This window comes from Eschscholzia californica, unplaced genomic scaffold, assembly GCF_041429995.1.
Source record: "Eschscholzia californica isolate CP2 unplaced genomic scaffold, dmEscCali1.0.p SCAF_3, whole genome shotgun sequence".
In the NCBI taxonomy this organism is placed as follows: Eukaryota; Viridiplantae; Streptophyta; class Magnoliopsida; order Ranunculales; family Papaveraceae; genus Eschscholzia; species Eschscholzia californica.
Window position 1 is genome coordinate 35,039,180 of NW_028238420.1, and position 19,037 is coordinate 35,058,216.

Sequence of the window (19,037 nt, forward strand, 5' to 3'; positions counted from 1 at the left end):
CCAATGGGAGTAAAAATTTAAAATCTTAGATACCAAATCTGTTTTTTTTTTTTTTTTTTTTTTTTTTTTTTTTTTTTTTTTTATGGATGTGAGCTTAAATCCTAATTCTATATAGAATGTCAATGGAAGAAAAGCTGAAAATGACAGTAAATGCACTTATATGTTTATTAGAGATAATACGATTTTGATCTGATCGTTTAAAAACGTTTATTACTTTTTCCAAAAGAAAAAATCCAATTTTACTCTGCTTCCATTATAAAGTTTTTTTTTATTTTGTCCCTTAAGTTTTTTTTAATTTTGTCCCTTAAATGATCATTGTATTAATAACCGAAGTTCAAACTATCCTGGATTTTCACTTTTTATAAGATGGAACCTGAGATGTCCGAATTACAGAGTTGGTGTTCAACCACAACACCAAAAAATGGTGGACATTTCTTTCGTAATTAAGTACACTAACAAGTTATAGCAAACAATCTGTACTAGTTTTTCCAACTGCTCTAACGAGTGGGTGTCCAACCACAACACCAAAAAATGGTGGACCTTTCTTTCGTAATTAAGTACACTAACCAGTAATAGCAAACAATCTGTATTGGATTTTCCAACTGCTCTAACGAGTGGTGTAAAATAGATCACCGCCAGTGTATTTACAAGGGGGGTGCTTCTAAAGGCACCAGGCTAAAAGGCTGTTAGCATCCATCTCTGTTAGCACCAGGTCCAACCGCTCCTTTTTCTATTAGCACCAACCAACTATGTAGGCACCGGTCCTATCTCAGTTAACCCTAACCCCTCCATCCATCTCTCACAAAACCAACCCGAATTCCCGATTTCAAACTTTCTCTCTCTAACATGAAGACGCCTCGAAAGTGATTGGGAGATGATAATGTATGAAAGAAAATAACTCAAACTTATTTGACCCAAAATCAATCATGGAATCCCAAGTTTCAGTTAATTGTAGTTGTGCTTATTCTTCTGAAGATTGGGATTTTGGATTTGCTTTTAATGAAAGTAAGTTTTCTGATAGAGTACTCAGAATCGAAATCGCCTCTGATTTATCCTAAATCTGATGGTGAAGGTTGTAATAGAAACAGGAAGGAAAGGAGGGAAGATACTACAAAGGAAAATGGTTAGTTCATCTTATCTTCTTATTTAATTTCTTGTTCTTGTTTAATCCCTTTTTTTTCAATCTAATTAGCTATTCTTGAGTTCATGTAATGAGAGTTATGACAAAAACTTAGTTACCTACATGCCACAAACTTGAGTTCAGAATACTTCCCTATGGTTCTTCGAATATTGGTTTGTATTATCTTTGTGTTTCAGCTTCAACAGAGTTTCAGCTTCAATGTTCTTCATCGAAAATAGACCCCGCCCTCCCTTCCCGATTTCTTAATCTCGATTGAACCCATGTATCCAGCTAGTAAAATGAATTGAATTGGACTCTTATTATTTTGGAAGAAGAAGATGGAAGCAAACGAAGGTGTTCGTCACCCACATTAAAAATCGGTGCTTATAGAGAACTTGGGTTAATAGCCATTGACCCGAGTCAATAAAATTTCCGGATGCTAACAGTCTTTTGGCCCGGTGCCTTTAGAAGCACCCTATTTACAATATTTCTAGCAATAGGGGGTCGAGAGAGTTTAGATGCAGCTTTTCGTGCACATTGTCATTTCTTAAAGATCTACTTTTCATCTTCATAGTATCAATTTTGCTACTTCTTTTGACATACTCCCAAAAGAACTAATTCTTTTGACTTTGGAACGCCCAAAGTCCAAAGAGTCTTATTTTCTTTCCACGGTTTGAAAGAGAAAGGAAAAGCGAAGATTCTCTCGCTCTCCTTTCTCGTAAACACGGATGGGAAAAAACTATAATACCAAGTTTTAACTTCGATTGAAAGAAAGCTATTTAGAGGAAAAGATGAAAAAGGAAGAGAAAAAGTAACCCTTTACAAGACAATTTTTGAAGTATTTTAAACTCTATGCTTTTAGCATTAAGCATGGACATAATTAAGAAATAATAAACCTAATGGGACCTAGCGAATCTCGTCTAATATTCAGTGGATTCATATTGTTATCCCATGATAATACCTTTTTCTTTTAGTATATATCTAAAATTTTTATGAATATTTTATAAAGCAAATGCAGAATTTGTTTAGTTTTTTAACATAAAAGCAGATGAATATGACTTAGTTTATTTCAATTTTCGAAATTAATTTTGTTTGCCTGCTTTTTGAATCTTGAGTTGTTTAGTGAGTCTAAAATGCATTTATAAATTCAAATGCATTTCTTGCTATCATGAAATGTATACGTAAAGTGAACAATGCAAACGAAAAAGAGACTTAATAGTCATTATGCCATAACTCAAATTGGTTATTTTTTCCCTCAGCATACATTTGGTACAAGGTAAAATGTCAGTACCCTACGTACCTACTCTTTTAAATTTAGTAGGAAAACAACAAATTTACATTAACAAAAAAAAAAAAAAAAAAAAAAAAAAGGAAAACAACAAATTTATCTAGATTTATTTTGATGACTATCTAAAGAAGGTTGAATGAGGACCATAAAATATAAGAGACCCACTTATCTTTAGTGTGGTGATTGAGACCATTAAGGGAAGGAGTTGTCTTCTCGAAACAGAAAAGACCCACCATCTTAACACACTAACCAAAAAAATATGTGTGGTCTATCAACATCATTTTCACCTTCATAGAATGAAGTTGGAAAACATATTGAACATACAAAGAAACCCAATTTTTCTTGCCGCATTGACTGAAACAAGTATGCTTTACAAATTCTAATGGCCATGGAGGATGAAATAAGAGAACTAATAATTTCATGGCTATTTATCTTTACTCATTTCATCTTTCATGGGCAGGTCGGTCCTGATTTCTCGATGGCCCGAAGCGAGGTCTGAAAATGTGACCCCTTCTATCAAATTGTAAAACGTATAAATGTATCACATGAAAATCATAAGTATACTGCAAAATATTTTCATCATATTTATATATAACAAAATAGTTTTTTTGATAATTACAATCAGTGAAACTTTGTTCTTAAATTTTGCGATGCAGAGTTACTAATAATCGTCGAATAGTCAAGATTGTCAGCCATATCCTTCTCAATAGATAATATAGCTAATCCGTTTAAACTTTCTGGCAACATAGTAGATCGAATATAAGACTTAATTAACTTCAACTTGAAAAATTTCTTTCTGCAGAGGCAACAGTAACTGGTATCGTTAATATAATTCTATAAGAAACTCATGTGTCGGGTAACAACCTTTCATATCTTTCAAAAAATCTAGCACATCAGTTGGTCTTTTGATCTCATTTGGTAAAAGGCGCTTCAACACTTTCAGTGTAGCAAAGAAGTCTAGTCCGCCTATGTCATATGACTCATTATGCTTGAAAAAGGTTTCAAGGCGACCGCATGAATCTCTCAAATCACCATCATCTTGGAAACATAACTTTTTTAAACAGAAAATAAAATATTTTTTTGTACTTATGAAATTGAACAACTTACAACAACAAAACAATAGACTTTGTTTTTAGAAATTGAATAAACAGTCCCGTTTAGTACTTTGGCTTGAAGAAATGAAAGGATATTGAGATTTCATGATTTGAGTATTTAAAAAGTGTTTTTGTTTCAGAAGTCAAACAAATTGTTGGGCCCACCATTCCTTTAAAGATGGTCAAATTTGGTGGGCCCTTTACTTAACATTTGTTAAATGTGGCATTGTAATTTTCTTAGAGAGTTGGGCTTCTTATATATTTTTTAAAGAAATTAATCTCTTGGTAGCCCCTAAAAGTCGGTGGCCTGAAGCGACGCTTTGTTCGCTTTGGCAAAGAGCCACCCCTGTTCATGGGTATGAGTGGTTTATGCCATTAGAAGAGGCTAAACATGATGTCGAAATGTGGGGTCACAACAAAGAAGAGAATGATGTCGGATAAGAATGGTTAAACAAATGTAGTCCGTCCGATTTCTAGACTACTCATATCAACAAAAAGGTAAGCTTCAAATATGCCCCACAAATCACTCGTGAGATCATTTTTGTCTCTCACGTGAATTCGTCTTCCAAATAAAAGAAGGTAGGTGATTTAAGCAAACAAAAACATTTTCCTGCAATCAAAAAAAGTTGTACGAGAGAATATGATTTCTTTGAACTCTTTTTCAGATTGAACTGAGTCCAGCAATTGTAATTTCAGCCAGAGACCTAGTTAGAGAGAGAATCGAAGGTGGCGGTGGTTGTGGGTGGTCACAGAAGTTTGCATGCGACTTTACCGGAGTGAGGAGAAAAGGAGTTGGTGAGTTTTAAGGAAAAAAATGAAAGCAAAACTCTTTTTAACCTTCCTTTCTTTACGGAAAATGTTTTTGTTTCACAAATCACCCATATAAGAAAAAAATGTAATTTCTCAAGTGAAAATATCCTTCAAAAAGATATTGGGAAGCCACAGTTGGATCTTCTTTGACTTTAACATTGAATCTAACTCCTACAAAAACATTAGGGTGGTTGGACGCGTGAAAAACACATTATTATTATTAGGATAACAATTTCATCCACTAGTTTTTAGTGCATTAGCTGAAAATGACTTCTTAAGTTTGTGAGATCTAGAGATCGAATTTATCTTATATAGTTAATAAAAAATTGGGCAAAATGTTTAGTTTTAAGTTTTTAAAAATTAAAAAGAATTTATATATTATCAGAAAACAAATGATATTTCTCCTGCACCAATCATGGTCCAGATGTACATTACTTATAACCTTATGTGGTTGTGTGGTTCAACTACAACATTCAGATCATTGATCTAATGATTATGTGAGAGTGATATGTATGAGAGGTAGCCTTATGGTTCAGAGGGATCGTGTTGACTGTTGAACACCTTGACGGTAGTAGCTTTTGAGCTTTATTTTTTGATGCAGTGGACGTGTAGCTTACATTTTACTTTGTTTAGGTTTGGCTCATTTATGCTTGCTGGCTCATTAATTTTTTTCTTCTAAATCAAACGATCTCAACAACCACTGCTGTCCACCCTCCTTTGGTGGAGTGGTTGGACAATTCCTCTTAAATTTATAAAGTCGTGAGATCGAGTCTCAGTGGAAACAGTTTGCTATTAAGATTTATTCCATGTGATTTAGACAATAAATAAAGTAATACTGTAATATATTTGTCGGGCTTTAGACAATTTTCTTTAAGCCTCTTTCGTGATGTATCAATGTCTTGTAACGACTAACGTAGATTGTAGTCGATTTTAGATTGGGACTTTCACAGACATTCATAGACAAAATGTCCTGTAGACATTTCAAGACATTTCAGGTGATTTGTTACAAGACATTGAGTTTGTAGACAAAATGTCTTTATAGACATTTCAAGATATTTGATCCATAGACAAAATGTCTTTATAGGCATTTCAAGACAATTGATCCGTCGACAAAATGTAAATATTTGTGGACATTTGGTGGTCATTTATTATTTTAGTATTATCATTATTATTGTTTAACCACATGAAATAATATACTTGTATGAACATTTAAAAAATATATTTTTCGACTTTAGTAGACATCTATGAATATCTGTAGACATTGATGAGCATTTGGTGGTCATTTATTATTTCAATATTATTATTATTGTTTAATCACATGAAATAATATATTTGTACTAACATTTCAAAAATATATTTTTCAACTTTCGTAGACATCTGTGAATATTTGTGGACATTGATGGACATTTTAATTGGTAGACATATTATTTTATTATTATTGTGTAATCAAATGAAATAATATATTTGTATGAACATTTAAAAAATATATTTTTCGACTTTCATAGACATTTGTAAATATTTGTGGACATTGATGGACATTTGGTGGTCATTTATTATTTTAATATTATTATTGTTGTTTAATCACATGATGGATTCCAAATGTCTCTTGTTTTTGTAAAGACATTTTAGGCTCCAAATTTGTCCCAAATCCTTCACAAAATCCATCAAACTATGAAGTCTACCAGATTCTGCGGACATTTTGTTTATAATTAAATGCTACAGACATTCGGAGATTTTCAAATGTCCGGATTTGAATGCCTCAGACATTTCAGGATTTTTAAATGTCCGAATTTGAATGCCCCAAGATTTTCATATGTTTGGATTTGAATGCCTCGGACATTTTAGGATTCCGCATTTGAATGGCCCAAACACAAAAATTTCCCTAACCACTACCCCCTAATTTTGATAGGACACATAATGATGGTAAAGTGTAAAGAAGTGGAATTTACAGTTCCAAGTACAACGGAAAGGCAGAATTTACAGTTAACCGTTACCGTTAGTTAGGATTCTTGTCAAGGAAGTTATAAAGAAGGATGGAAATGCTGTCACTTCGAGGCATCGAATTTCTTTCTTGTGTATTAATTGCTTTGCTTTTAGAGAGAGAGAGAAAGAAAGTAGAGAGAGAAAGTAGAGAGAGAGAGAGGAATCTCTCGGTTCTAAGTGAGCAGTTAACAACTCAACTATTTGACACTTGACAGATATTACAAAAGTAGATAGAGAAATTGATCAGTTCTTCTTCTTGATAGGTAAGGATCAGGAAGTAGTTTCAACATTTGTCAGATTTGAAGTAAAAGATCGTTTTGGCGTAACCACAGATTGGAGGAGGGATTGGAGGTAAACGTTTTGAGTTCTTAGGGTTAGGGTTTTGTTTGATCAAGTTATCAATTGAAGAATAGGAAAAAATTAATAAAAAAAAAAAATAGGGAAGGAGGTACCGAAGAATGAAATTCTGTGTTAGGGCTGAAGAAGAACAAAATGGGTAATTGTGGTACTAGAGAAGAATCAGCTGTTGCTAATGTTCAAGGTAAAACACTTTCTCAGTTTCTATCTCTCTTTAATTAACACCCAAAAGGAAATATCAATTTTGTTGAATTATTCTTAGATATGAAGAAATTACTTGGTTGAATTTGGGTTTTTTTTTTTTGGGTAAATTGTTAACAGTTCATCAAGTCAATACTTCATCACCATCTGTTAAGAGTTCTTCAACTGAAAAGAAACATAATCGTTCTTTCTCGGATTTGAGTGATCCTTCAACCCCAAAAAATGCCGATGACTCGCGTAAAAATGCTCTGCTAGAAAATGTTATTGCTTTTACATTATTTGAACTGGAGACTATCACGAAAAGCTTTCGTAACGATTACATCCTTGGTGAGGGTGGGTTCGGAACCGTATACAAAGGTTACATTGATGAGAATGTAAGGGTTGGACTTAAATCACTTCCTGTTGCTGTCAAGGTTCTCAACAAACAAGGGCTCCAGGGTCATAGAGAATGGCTTGTAATTTCTCACTTTGTTTTGCTATTATTACTCTATTTCTTTTGATTAACCTCGAGTTAACTAGTTTTTCGTCTAAAGTTGACTGTTTCTTGTGTTTCGATACATTTCAGACAGAGGTTAATTTTCTAGGACAGCTTAGACATCGAAATCTGGTGAAGTTGATTGGGTATTGCTGTGAGGATGATCATAGATTACTTGTATATGAGTTCATGCTTCGAGGCAGCCTTGAAAACCACTTGTTTCGAAGTATGATCCCGCTTCTATAACTTTGGTTGTTTTTTTTAATTATTGTTTCTTATGCTTGTATAGTGTCTTCTGGGAGCTCACCGTTTCTTATCGTGAGACAATCTCCTTGAGTTTGACTTAAAGCGCACTCAATGCATTGCTCGCACAATCTTTACCTTTGATTTTACGTCATCCATATTTTCTTAATATAGTTGCTGAAAGTAGGTGGTTAGGAAGATCTGCATCAGCGTAAGACTCAGAATTTTTCTAATCTGAACTGCTTTCTTTTTCTTGGTTAGGAAAAGTAATAAAAATTTGAAACTTTCAAATGGTAGGACAATAAGATAAGAGTATGATCATGTCACAAAGTTTTGGCCTAACCCTCAAGTCCCACCACCAAGTATCTGCTCATATGTCTACCTCAACGTCGGAGATATCATGACTGAAAAAGGTGACGCGTAAACTTGGACACGTATCTTGTTTGTCTACCAGAAGACTTCAATTTAAATGTATGGAGCCATCTCAGCAAAAGTGTAGGCTCCATTTATGATGTTTGGTCAAAGATGAAAGATCAATGGGTTTTGTGCACGAATCGCGATTTTCTTTACATGTTTCTAGTGGCTGATATCAGACAAGGTTTATTAGCAATCATCTAATAATTGATAAATCTAAAGCTATCCGTATTCCGTACCCTTGTCATGGAAAAGTGGATTAACCATTAGGGATGCAACTTGCAGTAAGAACGTACACTTCAAATGTACTCAACTTCACTGTTACATCATCATACACTCATACTGTACTGAGAAGAGACTACTTTCAACTGCATTATCTTTATATTAACTTTTCATGCTAAATCTAATTGGGATAAAACCTAAAATTAGCTTTGGTACCTCATTAGTAGCTATGTTTTGTTTAATCGTATATTTTGGCAAGTGGATTGCCTATCGTGGGATACAGTATAACTTTGTGATCCTGCACCATCCACTCATTTGATTAAGTGAGCTAGTTATGTTTATCCCATGCAAACTTCACTTTCTAGGATTTGAGCTTTCTGGTGTAACGTCATGCTTGCTCGAAGTGATTTAATGTAAGATGTTGCAGAGCAAATAAACACTTTGTTTTTCCCATGGAATAAACACTTTGTTTTTCCCATGGTTTGATTTGAGTTCTCACTTCCCGGTTTACTCATTAAAACCGAGTTTATGTTCGTAGTTGAAACATAATAGCCTGACTGTCTTTTGAGTTGTGACTTTATCTGTCCTCATGAAAACAGCGGTTTTGGTTATACTAAGATCAGACCCTTTGTCTAATTGTTAGAGAGATTGACAACGTTACTGCCTAATAATAGATGCATTTTGACAGTCACAGAACCAAGATAAACGTGAAGTGGTTAGAAGTGGTTAAGTTGAAGCGATAATCAATTATCTTTCCTTAAGATATTTTACACCCCTGTAAAAGTACCACCACTTGAGTGTATGTCACCTAGGATCCAACGACTTCCCCTCAGGATTGTGATGGTACTTCACAATTCTGAAAGCGGGCGAACCTTCGAACTCTTTGACATCTTCTACCCTGACCTTCTTGACTCCTGACTTGGTTTGGAGATAACTTCTCACTTCAATTTTGTCTTGGAGGCACAATAGGATGCTCCAGACTCCATGTTTTACATTTGATAGAATGCTCTTGATTCTAGATTCTAGATACACTAGAATGATCTTGATTGTAGATTCTAGACATGCTAGAAAGCTCTTGATTCTAGATTCTAGGCATACTTGAAAGCTTTTGATTCTAGATTTTAGACAGACCAGAATGCTCTCGATTCCGTATTCTAGACATACTAAAATGCTTTCGATGCCATGCTCTTGATTCCATGCTTGATTTGTAGCTGATATATCCCAAAAATCCAAAGCAAGTAAGCAACCGTAAAATTATAATAGAAAGACAAATATCCTTCAGCTGTACCTTTTCGCTTACAAATTGAACTACGACATGGATATCAGGAAGGCAAGTGTTAATTAAGCATTTTGTCATCAAACACATAATTACACTTAAAATCTGTGTTTTCCAATGTAAGGAAAACAGGAGTTTTGTTGATTTCTTGTTATATGTTATTGTTCTTTGGTTATTTCTGAGTAATAAAAACCTTGGCGTTTTTATTGATATAGATTCTTAGAGCGCTGCTTTTACTTTATATGGGTTAACTACTTCAATACATACTCTTTTCCTATTTAATACTTGGCCATTTCTCTTTCTGAACACTTCGTACGAATGCAATGTCCCTGCCTTTTCTAGTATATTTTGATTGTGATGATATGGCAGGAAACGAGGAGGAAATCTTGCCTGAAATATTATTTCCTTGTACTCCGACAAGTTGGAGTAGTTGTATACATGTTTTTCTTGTACAGTATAAACAAAGTGATTTTGATTTTTTTTAATTATCTTTCAAGTCAGTTGTTTTCTAATATTTAAGTATGATGTTTCTTTTACTCGAGCTGATGGGCCTTATTGTGCTTGATGCATTCAGAGACGGCAATACCACTACCCTGGGCAACAAGAATGATGATTGCACTTGGAGCTGCTAAAGGGCTTGCTTTTCTTCACAATGCGGATAGACCTGTTATCTACCGGGATTTCAAAACATCGAATATATTGTTGGACTCTGTTAGTGATGCTTCTAAATGATTTATAAACCAAAATTTTTTCTTTGTAATCTGCATTTACTTCTCTGGTATTGTATATTCACCTAAAGTAACTTTTATATATTTCATCTACTTGTATATTGCAGGATTACACAGCAAGACTTTCTGATTTTGGTCTTGCAAAAGCTGGACCACAAGGGGATGAGACCCACGTATCAACTCGTGTGATGGGAACCTATGGTTATGCTGCGCCTGAATATGTAATGACTGGTATGGTCTTTTCACTGTTGGATGCTTTTTTGTTTCATTTTGGACTTCTCTTGTTTGTTTGCTATAATGGAGGAAGAGATTCAATAGGAATAGAGTTGAAAGTGTGCTTGTTATGTTGCTTCATTTCATTTCAACTTATTGTGATCAACAGTAGAATAACAAATAACCTAAGCTTTTTCTCTGCTTCGTTTTCTCTCCCCCATCTTGGGACAATGTTATTGACCTGTTATTATTTTCTGTTCTACTAAAATCTTCTCTTAAATGGATTTTTTGTCCTATGAATACCCAACACATGCAGTTATGAATAGAAATTCTAGTGAACACAACTGGAAGGTAATTTAGTTAGGCTTGCCAGTGTCAATGGTATGATCTTTGGTCTGTAATCTAACCCAGAGAAATGGGAAGAAGTGTGGAAAATCACTCTTTTGGATCGCTAAAGCCAATTCCTTGCATTTCTAGGAGACATGTGATTCTTGTTTTCTTCTTGGTGCTCCGCTTGATTTCGTCCTTATTGAATTATCAGGTCACCTAACGGCAAGAAGTGATGTCTACAGCTTTGGTGTTGTCCTTCTCGAGATTTTGACAGGAAGGAAATCCGTGGACAAGACACGGCCCATCAAGGAACACAGTTTGGTCGAGTGGGCACGTCCAAAGCTTAATGACAAGAGAAAGTTGCTGCAATTAATTGATCCTAGATTGGAAAATGAGTACCCCGCAAAGGCTGCACAGAAAGCCTGCAGCTTGGCCTACTACTGTCTAAGCCAGAACCCAAAAGCCCGGCCCCTCATGAGTGACGTGGTGGAGACACTTGAGCCCCTGCAAAGTAGCGGAGCGAGTAACGTCCCAAGTGGAACCCTAATTTCACTGCCTGATTACCGATTGCAACACCGTAGATTCACAGGCAGTGCTGTTGGTTGCCGGTCTCCTAACCCTAATTGTTCGCCGGGAGGTCCCACTGCTTGCAGGGTGAGATAAGATCCTCTTTATAAATACCGTGTTCCTCTACCTTCTCTGTTTTTTGCTTCTTTTCTTGTCAACAAGATATTGTGGATGTGTATGATAAAAACATGTATGCAATGTGGTTGCTTGGTTTTGATTTACATGTGTTGGTCTTGTTAGCTACATTTTATCGTTGGTATCGTTTCAAGTGAAAGAAGTGCAATGGATTCTAACTCTGCAGGAAAGAAATTTAGCTACTCGTTCAACTTGGTTCTCTTGACTCTTGAACCATCCTCGTGCACGTGAGAGGCCGCGGATAATCTCCTCTCAGAGATTGTCAATAAGATTTTTCAGTTTGTACTTTGTATAGATAATGTATCAAGATTGCAGTCGTTGGACGCTAACAGTCTCTTCACTGTGGAGAGTAGGATTCTAGATCTTGGTTGTTTAGGTTTCTAGTCCTCGACAAAACCTCCATGCCATTTGGGTAAAAAAAGGGAAGAAAAAATGACTGCAATTGTTTCACTTTTAGGTTATCCAGAAAAGCAGAAACTACAAAGTGTACTTGATTAGAAGTTAGCTTTTCTGCAATTTCATGTTTGGACTAAATACAGACCTCATATATCTCATCTCATGAGACATGATTTGAAGTCCTTCATGCTGGCTACTTTTACTTGAGCTAGCTTTATCTGACACTCAAAGAATTGCATTACTAAGTTTAAATAGTAAGAATTAGAAGTAGTTTACCCTCTGAATTACCCATTGTGATTATCCTAAGTTGCTTTACGATTTTTCGAGATTTAAAAACTCACATTTTAAAATAGAAAGCTAATTTATCTTAGTACTTTAGATCCAAAGTGACTTTGATTTGTCTTAACATGTCACACACGGTTTTCCTTGGTCCACCTACATCAACCGAAGATCACACAAGGATCAAGCATGACTTGGTCAAGTAACAACCTAGATTTGTATCTCAATGTATTCCTATAATATCTCTCCTTAACTTCCCTATATATATACCAATGTATACTGTTTAATATTAATACAAGAGAATCAATTTTGAATTATCTTTTCCCTCCTTCATCACTCGTCTCTATCTCTTCTCTGTTTCCATTATATAATAGACCATTATAGGTCTATTATACACCACCTGTTCTTGGTTTATTCATATGGTATTAGAGCATTAACGATTTTTTTTAACATGTCTTCTTCACAAGCTTCGGATATCAATGTTTCCGCTTCTCAATCATCTCCTTCGTTTGATGTTCATCACTCCGACTCTCCCACGACTGTGTTAATCACACCATTGCTTTCTGGTGATAACTATCCTTCATGGTCAAGAGCCATGAAGATGGCACTTCGTGCGAAAAACAAGTTCGTCTTCGTCGTTGGAACGATTCCTCGTCCCACCTCTACGGATGAGTTGCATTCATGGGATCGATGTAATGATTTAGTCACTAGTTGGCTTTTGAACTCGGTTGATCCCGACATTCGTCAGTCCATCTTGTATGATGAGAGTGCTGCAGAAATATGGCGCAACTTACATGAGCGGTTCCATCAAACAAACGCTCCAAAAATCTTTCAACTCAAACGTGCCATTTCATGTTTGAAACAAGATGGTTCCGATGTCTCTGCGTATTTCACGCGTCTCAAATCTTTGCAGGATGAACTCAACTCTTTGAATACTATCGAACCTTGTATTTGCGGACATGGTAAGTCCCTTTTTGAACGTTACAACCAAGACCGTGCAATGGAGTTTCTCCAAGGTTTACATGAAAGGTTTTCTGCAATACGTAGTCAAATACTTCTCATGGAACCATTTCCATCGATTCTTCGAATCCACAGCTTGGTTAAACAAGAAGAGGTTCAACAAAACCTCTCCTATGACTCGTCAATGGGCAATGAATCGTCTGCCCTAGCTGTCCATAATCATGGCTTCGGTTCTTTCAACAAAACCGATCACTCTGACCGATCTGACAAGCCGCGACCTAAGAGACAACGACCCTTTTGTGACCATTGCCGAATGCATGGTCACCTGGTTTCTACGTGCTACAAACTCCATGGATATCCACCTCGAAGATCAACACCCACTGCTGCCTCCGTTCAAACTGTTGCTGATCCCACGAAGGTGCCTTTAGCGACAACCATGTCAGCTGAACAGTACGCCCATATATGTAGTCTGCTGGCCCACCAACGTCCGTCTGAGGGCACCTCCACTGCTACTCCTTTAACCAGCTCTCCTGTCCAACACGATCAGGAGCCCTCGGTCAACTTGACAGGTTCGTTCTCTCTTCCCTCTACATGGGTCATCGATTCGGGTGCCTCCAAGAATATATGTTCGGATATTTCTCTTTTCTCTACATTTCATCGGGCACCTCCGGATTATTATGTACGTTTGCCGGATGATTCTCGTATCCAAGTTCTACACATTGGATCAATTTATTTTACAAATGATTTGTATCTTCACAATGTTCTACACATTCCTTCCTTTAAATTCAATTTACTTTCGGTTTCCGAAACTTCTCGTTCACTTTCATGTGGTGTTTATTTCGACTCTCGTTCATGTATCTTTCAGGACCCAGTGACGGGAAAGACGATTGGACGTGGTGATCCTAAGGACGGTCTATATTATCTTTGCACGGAGCCTAGAATTTTGTTTTCCAATTTTTCTAAGTGTAATTCCGATTTCAGTCTATGGCATTATCGTTTAGGTCACCCTAGTCATTCACGTTTTAATTATTTAATAAGGAATCTCTCTTGTATTCCAATAATTCAATCAATAAATCTTCGTGCGATGTTTGTCCTTTGTCGAAATTTTCTCGTTTGCCTTTCCCTATTAGCATATCTGTTTCTACTTCTATTTTTGAATTATTACATGTGGATGTATGGGGGCCTTTCACTATTCCATCTTTCTCTGGTAATCGTTTTTTCCTTACTCTTGTCGATGATTTTTCTAGGTGTACATGGGTTTTCTTTTTGTCTTCCAAATCCGACACCAAGAAAATACTTCTTAATTTTTCTAAATATGTTAATAACCATTTTAACACTTCCATTAAAACGCTACGTTCAGACAATGGAACGGAATTCTTAAATCATGAGGTTAATTCTTGGTTACAATCTAATGGTATAACACACCAACGATCATGCCTATATACACCCCAACAAAATGGGGTGGTCGAAAGAAAGCACCGTCACATATTAGAGGTCGCTCGTTCCCTTCGATTTCAAGCCCATCTCCCTCTTGAATTTTGGGCTGAATGTATCTTAACCGCTGTTTATATTATTAATAAACTACCTACTCCATTACTTAAAGGTCTATCACCCCATGAAATACTCCTCGGTTCCCCGCCTAATCTAACACATCTTAGAGTTTTCGGATGTCTTTGTTTCGCACGACATCATTCTCCTAAAAACAAAATGGAACCACGATCCATTCCTGACATTTTTCTCGGATATCCTCATGGTCAGAAAGGATATAAAGTCTTTTGTCTCTCCACTCGTAAAATTATCGTCTCTCGTGATGTCTTATTCCACGAAACCCAATTTCCAATGTCAACCATTTCTCCGTCTCGTCCTTCGACACTTCCCTCGAGACATTTTATATCCATTGCCGATGATGGTTCTTTCAATACTCCTCTCGGTATTAACATTCCTTTGGTTCCTGTCCGGGGTGCTCAGCGACACTACTGGCTCGTCACCTCCGCTTCCTGCTTTGGAAACTTCTCCAGGCACCTCTGCTTCTAACGCCTCTCCAGGCACCTCCACTTCTACCGCCTCTACAGGCACCCCTGATCCCGACCACTCTACAAACACTCCTATAACAGACTTGCCTATTGTGTCTACAGACACCTCCACTACCCACGACACTATTCGGACAGTGGACTCTCCACGTCCCTCTCGTCTTCGTCGTCCTCCAGCTCGTCTCAACGACTACATATGTAATGCTCTCCCTTCCACCACTTCTCACGACATGGTTTCTTATCCTCTAACCGATTATATATCTTTCGATTCTTTTTCGGATCATCATAAAATTTTTCTCGCTTCCGTTCTCTCAAACACGGAACCTCGCAATTACTCTCAAGCCATTACTTCAACTCATTGGAGTGAAGCTATGGCCAAGGAAATCTCGGCCTTAGAATCAAACAAGACTTGGTCCCTCGTTGACCCCCTTCCAGGTAAAAGACCCATTGGTTGTAAATGGGTATACAAAATCAAGCATCGATCCGATGGTTCGATCGAACGATACAAGGCTCGCTTAGTAGCTAAAGGTTACACTCAAATTGAAGGATTGGATTACACTGACACCTTCGCTCCTGTTGCTAAATTAGTAACTGTTAGAGCTCTCCTCTCTATAGCTTCTATTCAAGGTTGGACTCTTCACCAACTTGACGTTAACAATGCCTTCCTTCAAGGTGATCTTGAGGAAGAAGTTTACATGAAATTACCACCCGGATTTTCTACTAAGGGGGAGCAACGTGTCTGCAAATTAAATAAATCGCTTCATGGTCTGAAACAGGCCTCTCGACAATGGTTCTCCAAGTTTTCTTCCGTCTTACTCCGACGTGGTTTTGTTCGATCATTTGCCGATTACTCCTTATTTACCTACTCCAAGGGACATTGCCACATCTATGTCTTGGTATATGTTGATGATATCATCATCACTGGTAACAATGATAAAGCTATTTCCTCTTTCAAGGATTTTCTTGATAAAACTTTTTCACTCAAAGACCTTGGTTTACTTAAATACTTTCTTGGTATCGAGGTTTCACGATCTTCCAAGGGTATATTTTTATGCCAACGTCGTTACACTCTTGACATCCTTGAAGACTCTGGACTTACTGCTTCTCGCCCTTCTTCTTTTCCAATGGATCAAAAACTACGTCTTACTTCCAACGATGGTACACTTCTTCCTGATCCAACACCTTATCGACGACTCATTGGTCGTCTCATTTATCTCACAGTCACGAGACCAGACATTACTTTTGCGGTCAACACCTTGAGCCAATTCATGCAATCACCTCGCAGTTCTCACCTGGATGCTGCCCATAAAGTTCTTCGTTATCTAAAAGGATCTTTCGGTAAGGGTATTTTTTTATCATCTTCTAGTTCACTTCATGTTTCGGGGTACAGTGATTCTGATTGGGCTGGATGTCCCACCTCTAGAAAATCAACTACTGGTTATATTACGTTTCTTGGCACCAGTCCATTATCTTGGAAATCTAAAAAGCAATCTACTATTGCTCGTTCTTCGGCCGAAGCCGAGTATAGAGCATTAGCCTCTCTCACTTCTGAGCTCCAATGGCTTAAGTTCCTCCTTCATGATCTCGGTGTTTCACATAATGATCCTATGAGCGTATTTTGTGACAACAAAGCTGCACTCCACATTGCTGAAAACCCGGTTTTTCACGAAAGGACAAAGCACATCGAAATTGATTGTCATCTGGTTCGTGAGAAGATAAAGACAAAGTTGATTGCACCATGTTACACATCGACTACGGAACAACTCGCTGATATTTTTACGAAACCATTGGGTGCGGATACATTTCAACATTTAATTGGCAAGTTGGGCATCTCTAATCTTTCTACTCCAACTTGAGGGGGAGTCTTAACATGTCACACACGGTTTCCCTTGGTCCACCTACATCAACCGAAGATCACACAAGGATCAAGCATGACTTGGTCAAGTAACAACCTAGATTTGTATCTCAATGTATTCCTATAATATCTCTCCTTAACTTCCCTATATATATACCAATGTATACTGTTTAATATCAATACAAGAGAATCAATTTTGAATTATCTTTTCCCTCCTTCATCACTCGTCTCTATCTCTTCTCTGTTTCCATTATATAATAGACCACCTGTTCTATTATAGGTCTATTATACACCACCTGTTCTTGGTTTATTCATAATTTGGATACAATTTGGCGTTTGGATTAAATAAAAAGAAAACAAAGTTGAATTGAGTAATTAATAGAGGATTTTGGTAGTCATCTAAAAACACCCATCACTCTCTTTAGCCTTTAATTCTTTATCATATTTTGGAGTGTACTTAAAAAACTTGGCTTTCCACCCATTGAAGTAAGAAGTAAAGGCAAAATGGTATGCAACAAAAAAAAAAAAGTGAAGGGAAAATGGACCACATAAAAAATTGTGGATTCCTTTTCTGTGGAGTCGACAACATTCTGTACTGTATTCGAGTGGGATAAGAAACCCAATACACAAACAATTTTGTGATGTCGAAAGGTTTAGTTCCATTTCGACTCTCTAAAATGACCAACTCTACAAGATAGCTCTCTAAATATGACCAACTTCTAAAATAACTCCTTTTGTATTATTTCGTCAGTCAACTTTTACAGTTGACTGTAAAAATATTGTTTTTCCTATTTGTTTATTTTTCTCTGATGCAGGAAAGGGTTGTTGGGGGTCGGTTGACCGATTATTTGCCAGCAAACCTTTATCAGATATGTTTTATACTTATTGCTTCTTTTTTCCCTCATCCTCTTTCCGCCAACATCAACTTCTAGTCACCAGGGTTAAAGAGAGAGAGGAGGAGAATAGAGTGAGAGGAGAAAGGAGAGAGGGAGAAGAGAGGACATTGGTGGTGGTGGAAGAAGAAGGAATAGGATGAAGAAGAAGAAGAAGCAATAAAGAACATTCTGATGAAAGATCGTCGACAGGAAGTCGTTCGACTGACCTACGACTCTTTCCGCTGTTAAAGAAAGATAGAAGAATATGAAAAAAAATTAAAACAAGGGTAAAATGGTAAAGAGAGTCACTTATTAAAGTTAACTAACAAAATAATGCAAAAGGGGGTCAATATGGAAGTTGGTCATCTTTAAGGGGACATTTTGCGAGTTAGTCATTTTTAGTGGGCTAAAATGAGATTAACCCATGTTGAAATAAGACTTCACGAAAATAGTTGGTATTTTCACATTAATCAATGCCTCATTTTCCTTGGTCTATAAGATTTTGTTTTGTTGCAATCCTTGGCCTATAAGGTTAGACAAGATGATGGTTCACCCTGAAAAAATATGAAGGATATAAGAGTAGTTAATTGTAGTAAAGGTAGAATTTTTTTTTTTTTTTGAACTAGTAAAGGTAGAACTAGAAAATTGCACATGAGATCGAATATTTCGAAAAGGAAACCTTATTCGACAGATTTTGTAAATTATTATTCTTACACTTAGCTTACACCTGTATTTAATTGCAACAACTAGTGGAGAATGCTAGAGAAATAACAACCAAGAAAGTCTTTTATTCTTCCAAAAGCAATTAAATTGGTTCAAAAAAATAAATAGGTCCAAATTGAGCAACTAAAATTATGCACTTCAATAATTTTAATTAACAATGTCCAAGTCAAGATCAGATGCTGCTTAAAGTATATTTAGATAATTTTATATATTATTGACCTATTTATTGTTATTACTATAAACTTTTTTGAACTAATTTTAGACTATTATATGTTTTGTAAGCTTAATTTGGGGACAAAATGATTAGATATATCTTTAATCATAATTAATTTGCCAAAACACATGGGCAAATCTTAGATCAAAAGGGTATGAGAAGGTAATGGACTTGGTTAATTCAGTTTAGATCTTAATGACACAGATTTATATTAGTTAATTCATAAAAGTTAGTGCATGAAATTATATT

The 19,037-nt window shown here is 36.4% G+C and overlaps 2 protein-coding genes across 2 annotated transcripts; both read left to right on the forward strand.

Annotated features, from left to right (window-relative positions):
• The first annotated feature begins 6,340 nt into the window (after window positions 1-6,340).
• Window positions 6,341-11,542, forward strand: LOC147549801 (putative serine/threonine-protein kinase PBL8). The gene is made up of 6 exons (XM_086666542.1): window positions 6,341-6,836; window positions 6,974-7,308; window positions 7,419-7,554; window positions 10,058-10,194; window positions 10,319-10,442; window positions 10,966-11,542. The coding sequence occupies exons 1-6, from the start codon at window positions 6,788-6,790 to the stop codon at window positions 11,415-11,417; spliced, it is 1,233 nt and encodes a 410-aa protein (XP_086522668.1). The 5' UTR covers window positions 6,341-6,787; the 3' UTR covers window positions 11,418-11,542.
• Window positions 11,543-12,252: 710 nt separating this feature from the next.
• LOC147549802 (uncharacterized) lies at window positions 12,253-14,195 on the forward strand. Its single transcript, XM_086666543.1, has 2 exons — window positions 12,253-13,660; window positions 13,957-14,195. The coding sequence occupies exons 1-2, from the start codon at window positions 12,583-12,585 to the stop codon at window positions 13,989-13,991; spliced, it is 1,113 nt and encodes a 370-aa protein (XP_086522669.1). The 5' UTR covers window positions 12,253-12,582; the 3' UTR covers window positions 13,992-14,195.
• The last annotated feature ends 4,842 nt before the right edge of the window (window positions 14,196-19,037 follow it).

Coding starts and splice junctions, on each gene's coding strand:
- LOC147549802 (XM_086666543.1), top strand. CDS start 12,583: ATGTCTTCTTCACAAGCTTCGGATATCAATGTTTCCGCTTCTCAATCA. Junction 13,661..13,956: donor GCCCTCGGTCAACTTGACAG/GTTCGTTCTCTC, acceptor TGTATCTTTCAG/GACCCAGTGACGGGAAAGAC.
- LOC147549801 (XM_086666542.1), top strand. CDS start 6,788: ATGGGTAATTGTGGTACTAGAGAAGAATCAGCTGTTGCTAATGTTCAA. Junction 10,195..10,318: donor CGAATATATTGTTGGACTCT/GTTAGTGATGCT, acceptor TGTATATTGCAG/GATTACACAGCAAGACTTTC. Junction 10,443..10,965: donor GCCTGAATATGTAATGACTG/GTATGGTCTTTT, acceptor TTGAATTATCAG/GTCACCTAACGGCAAGAAGT.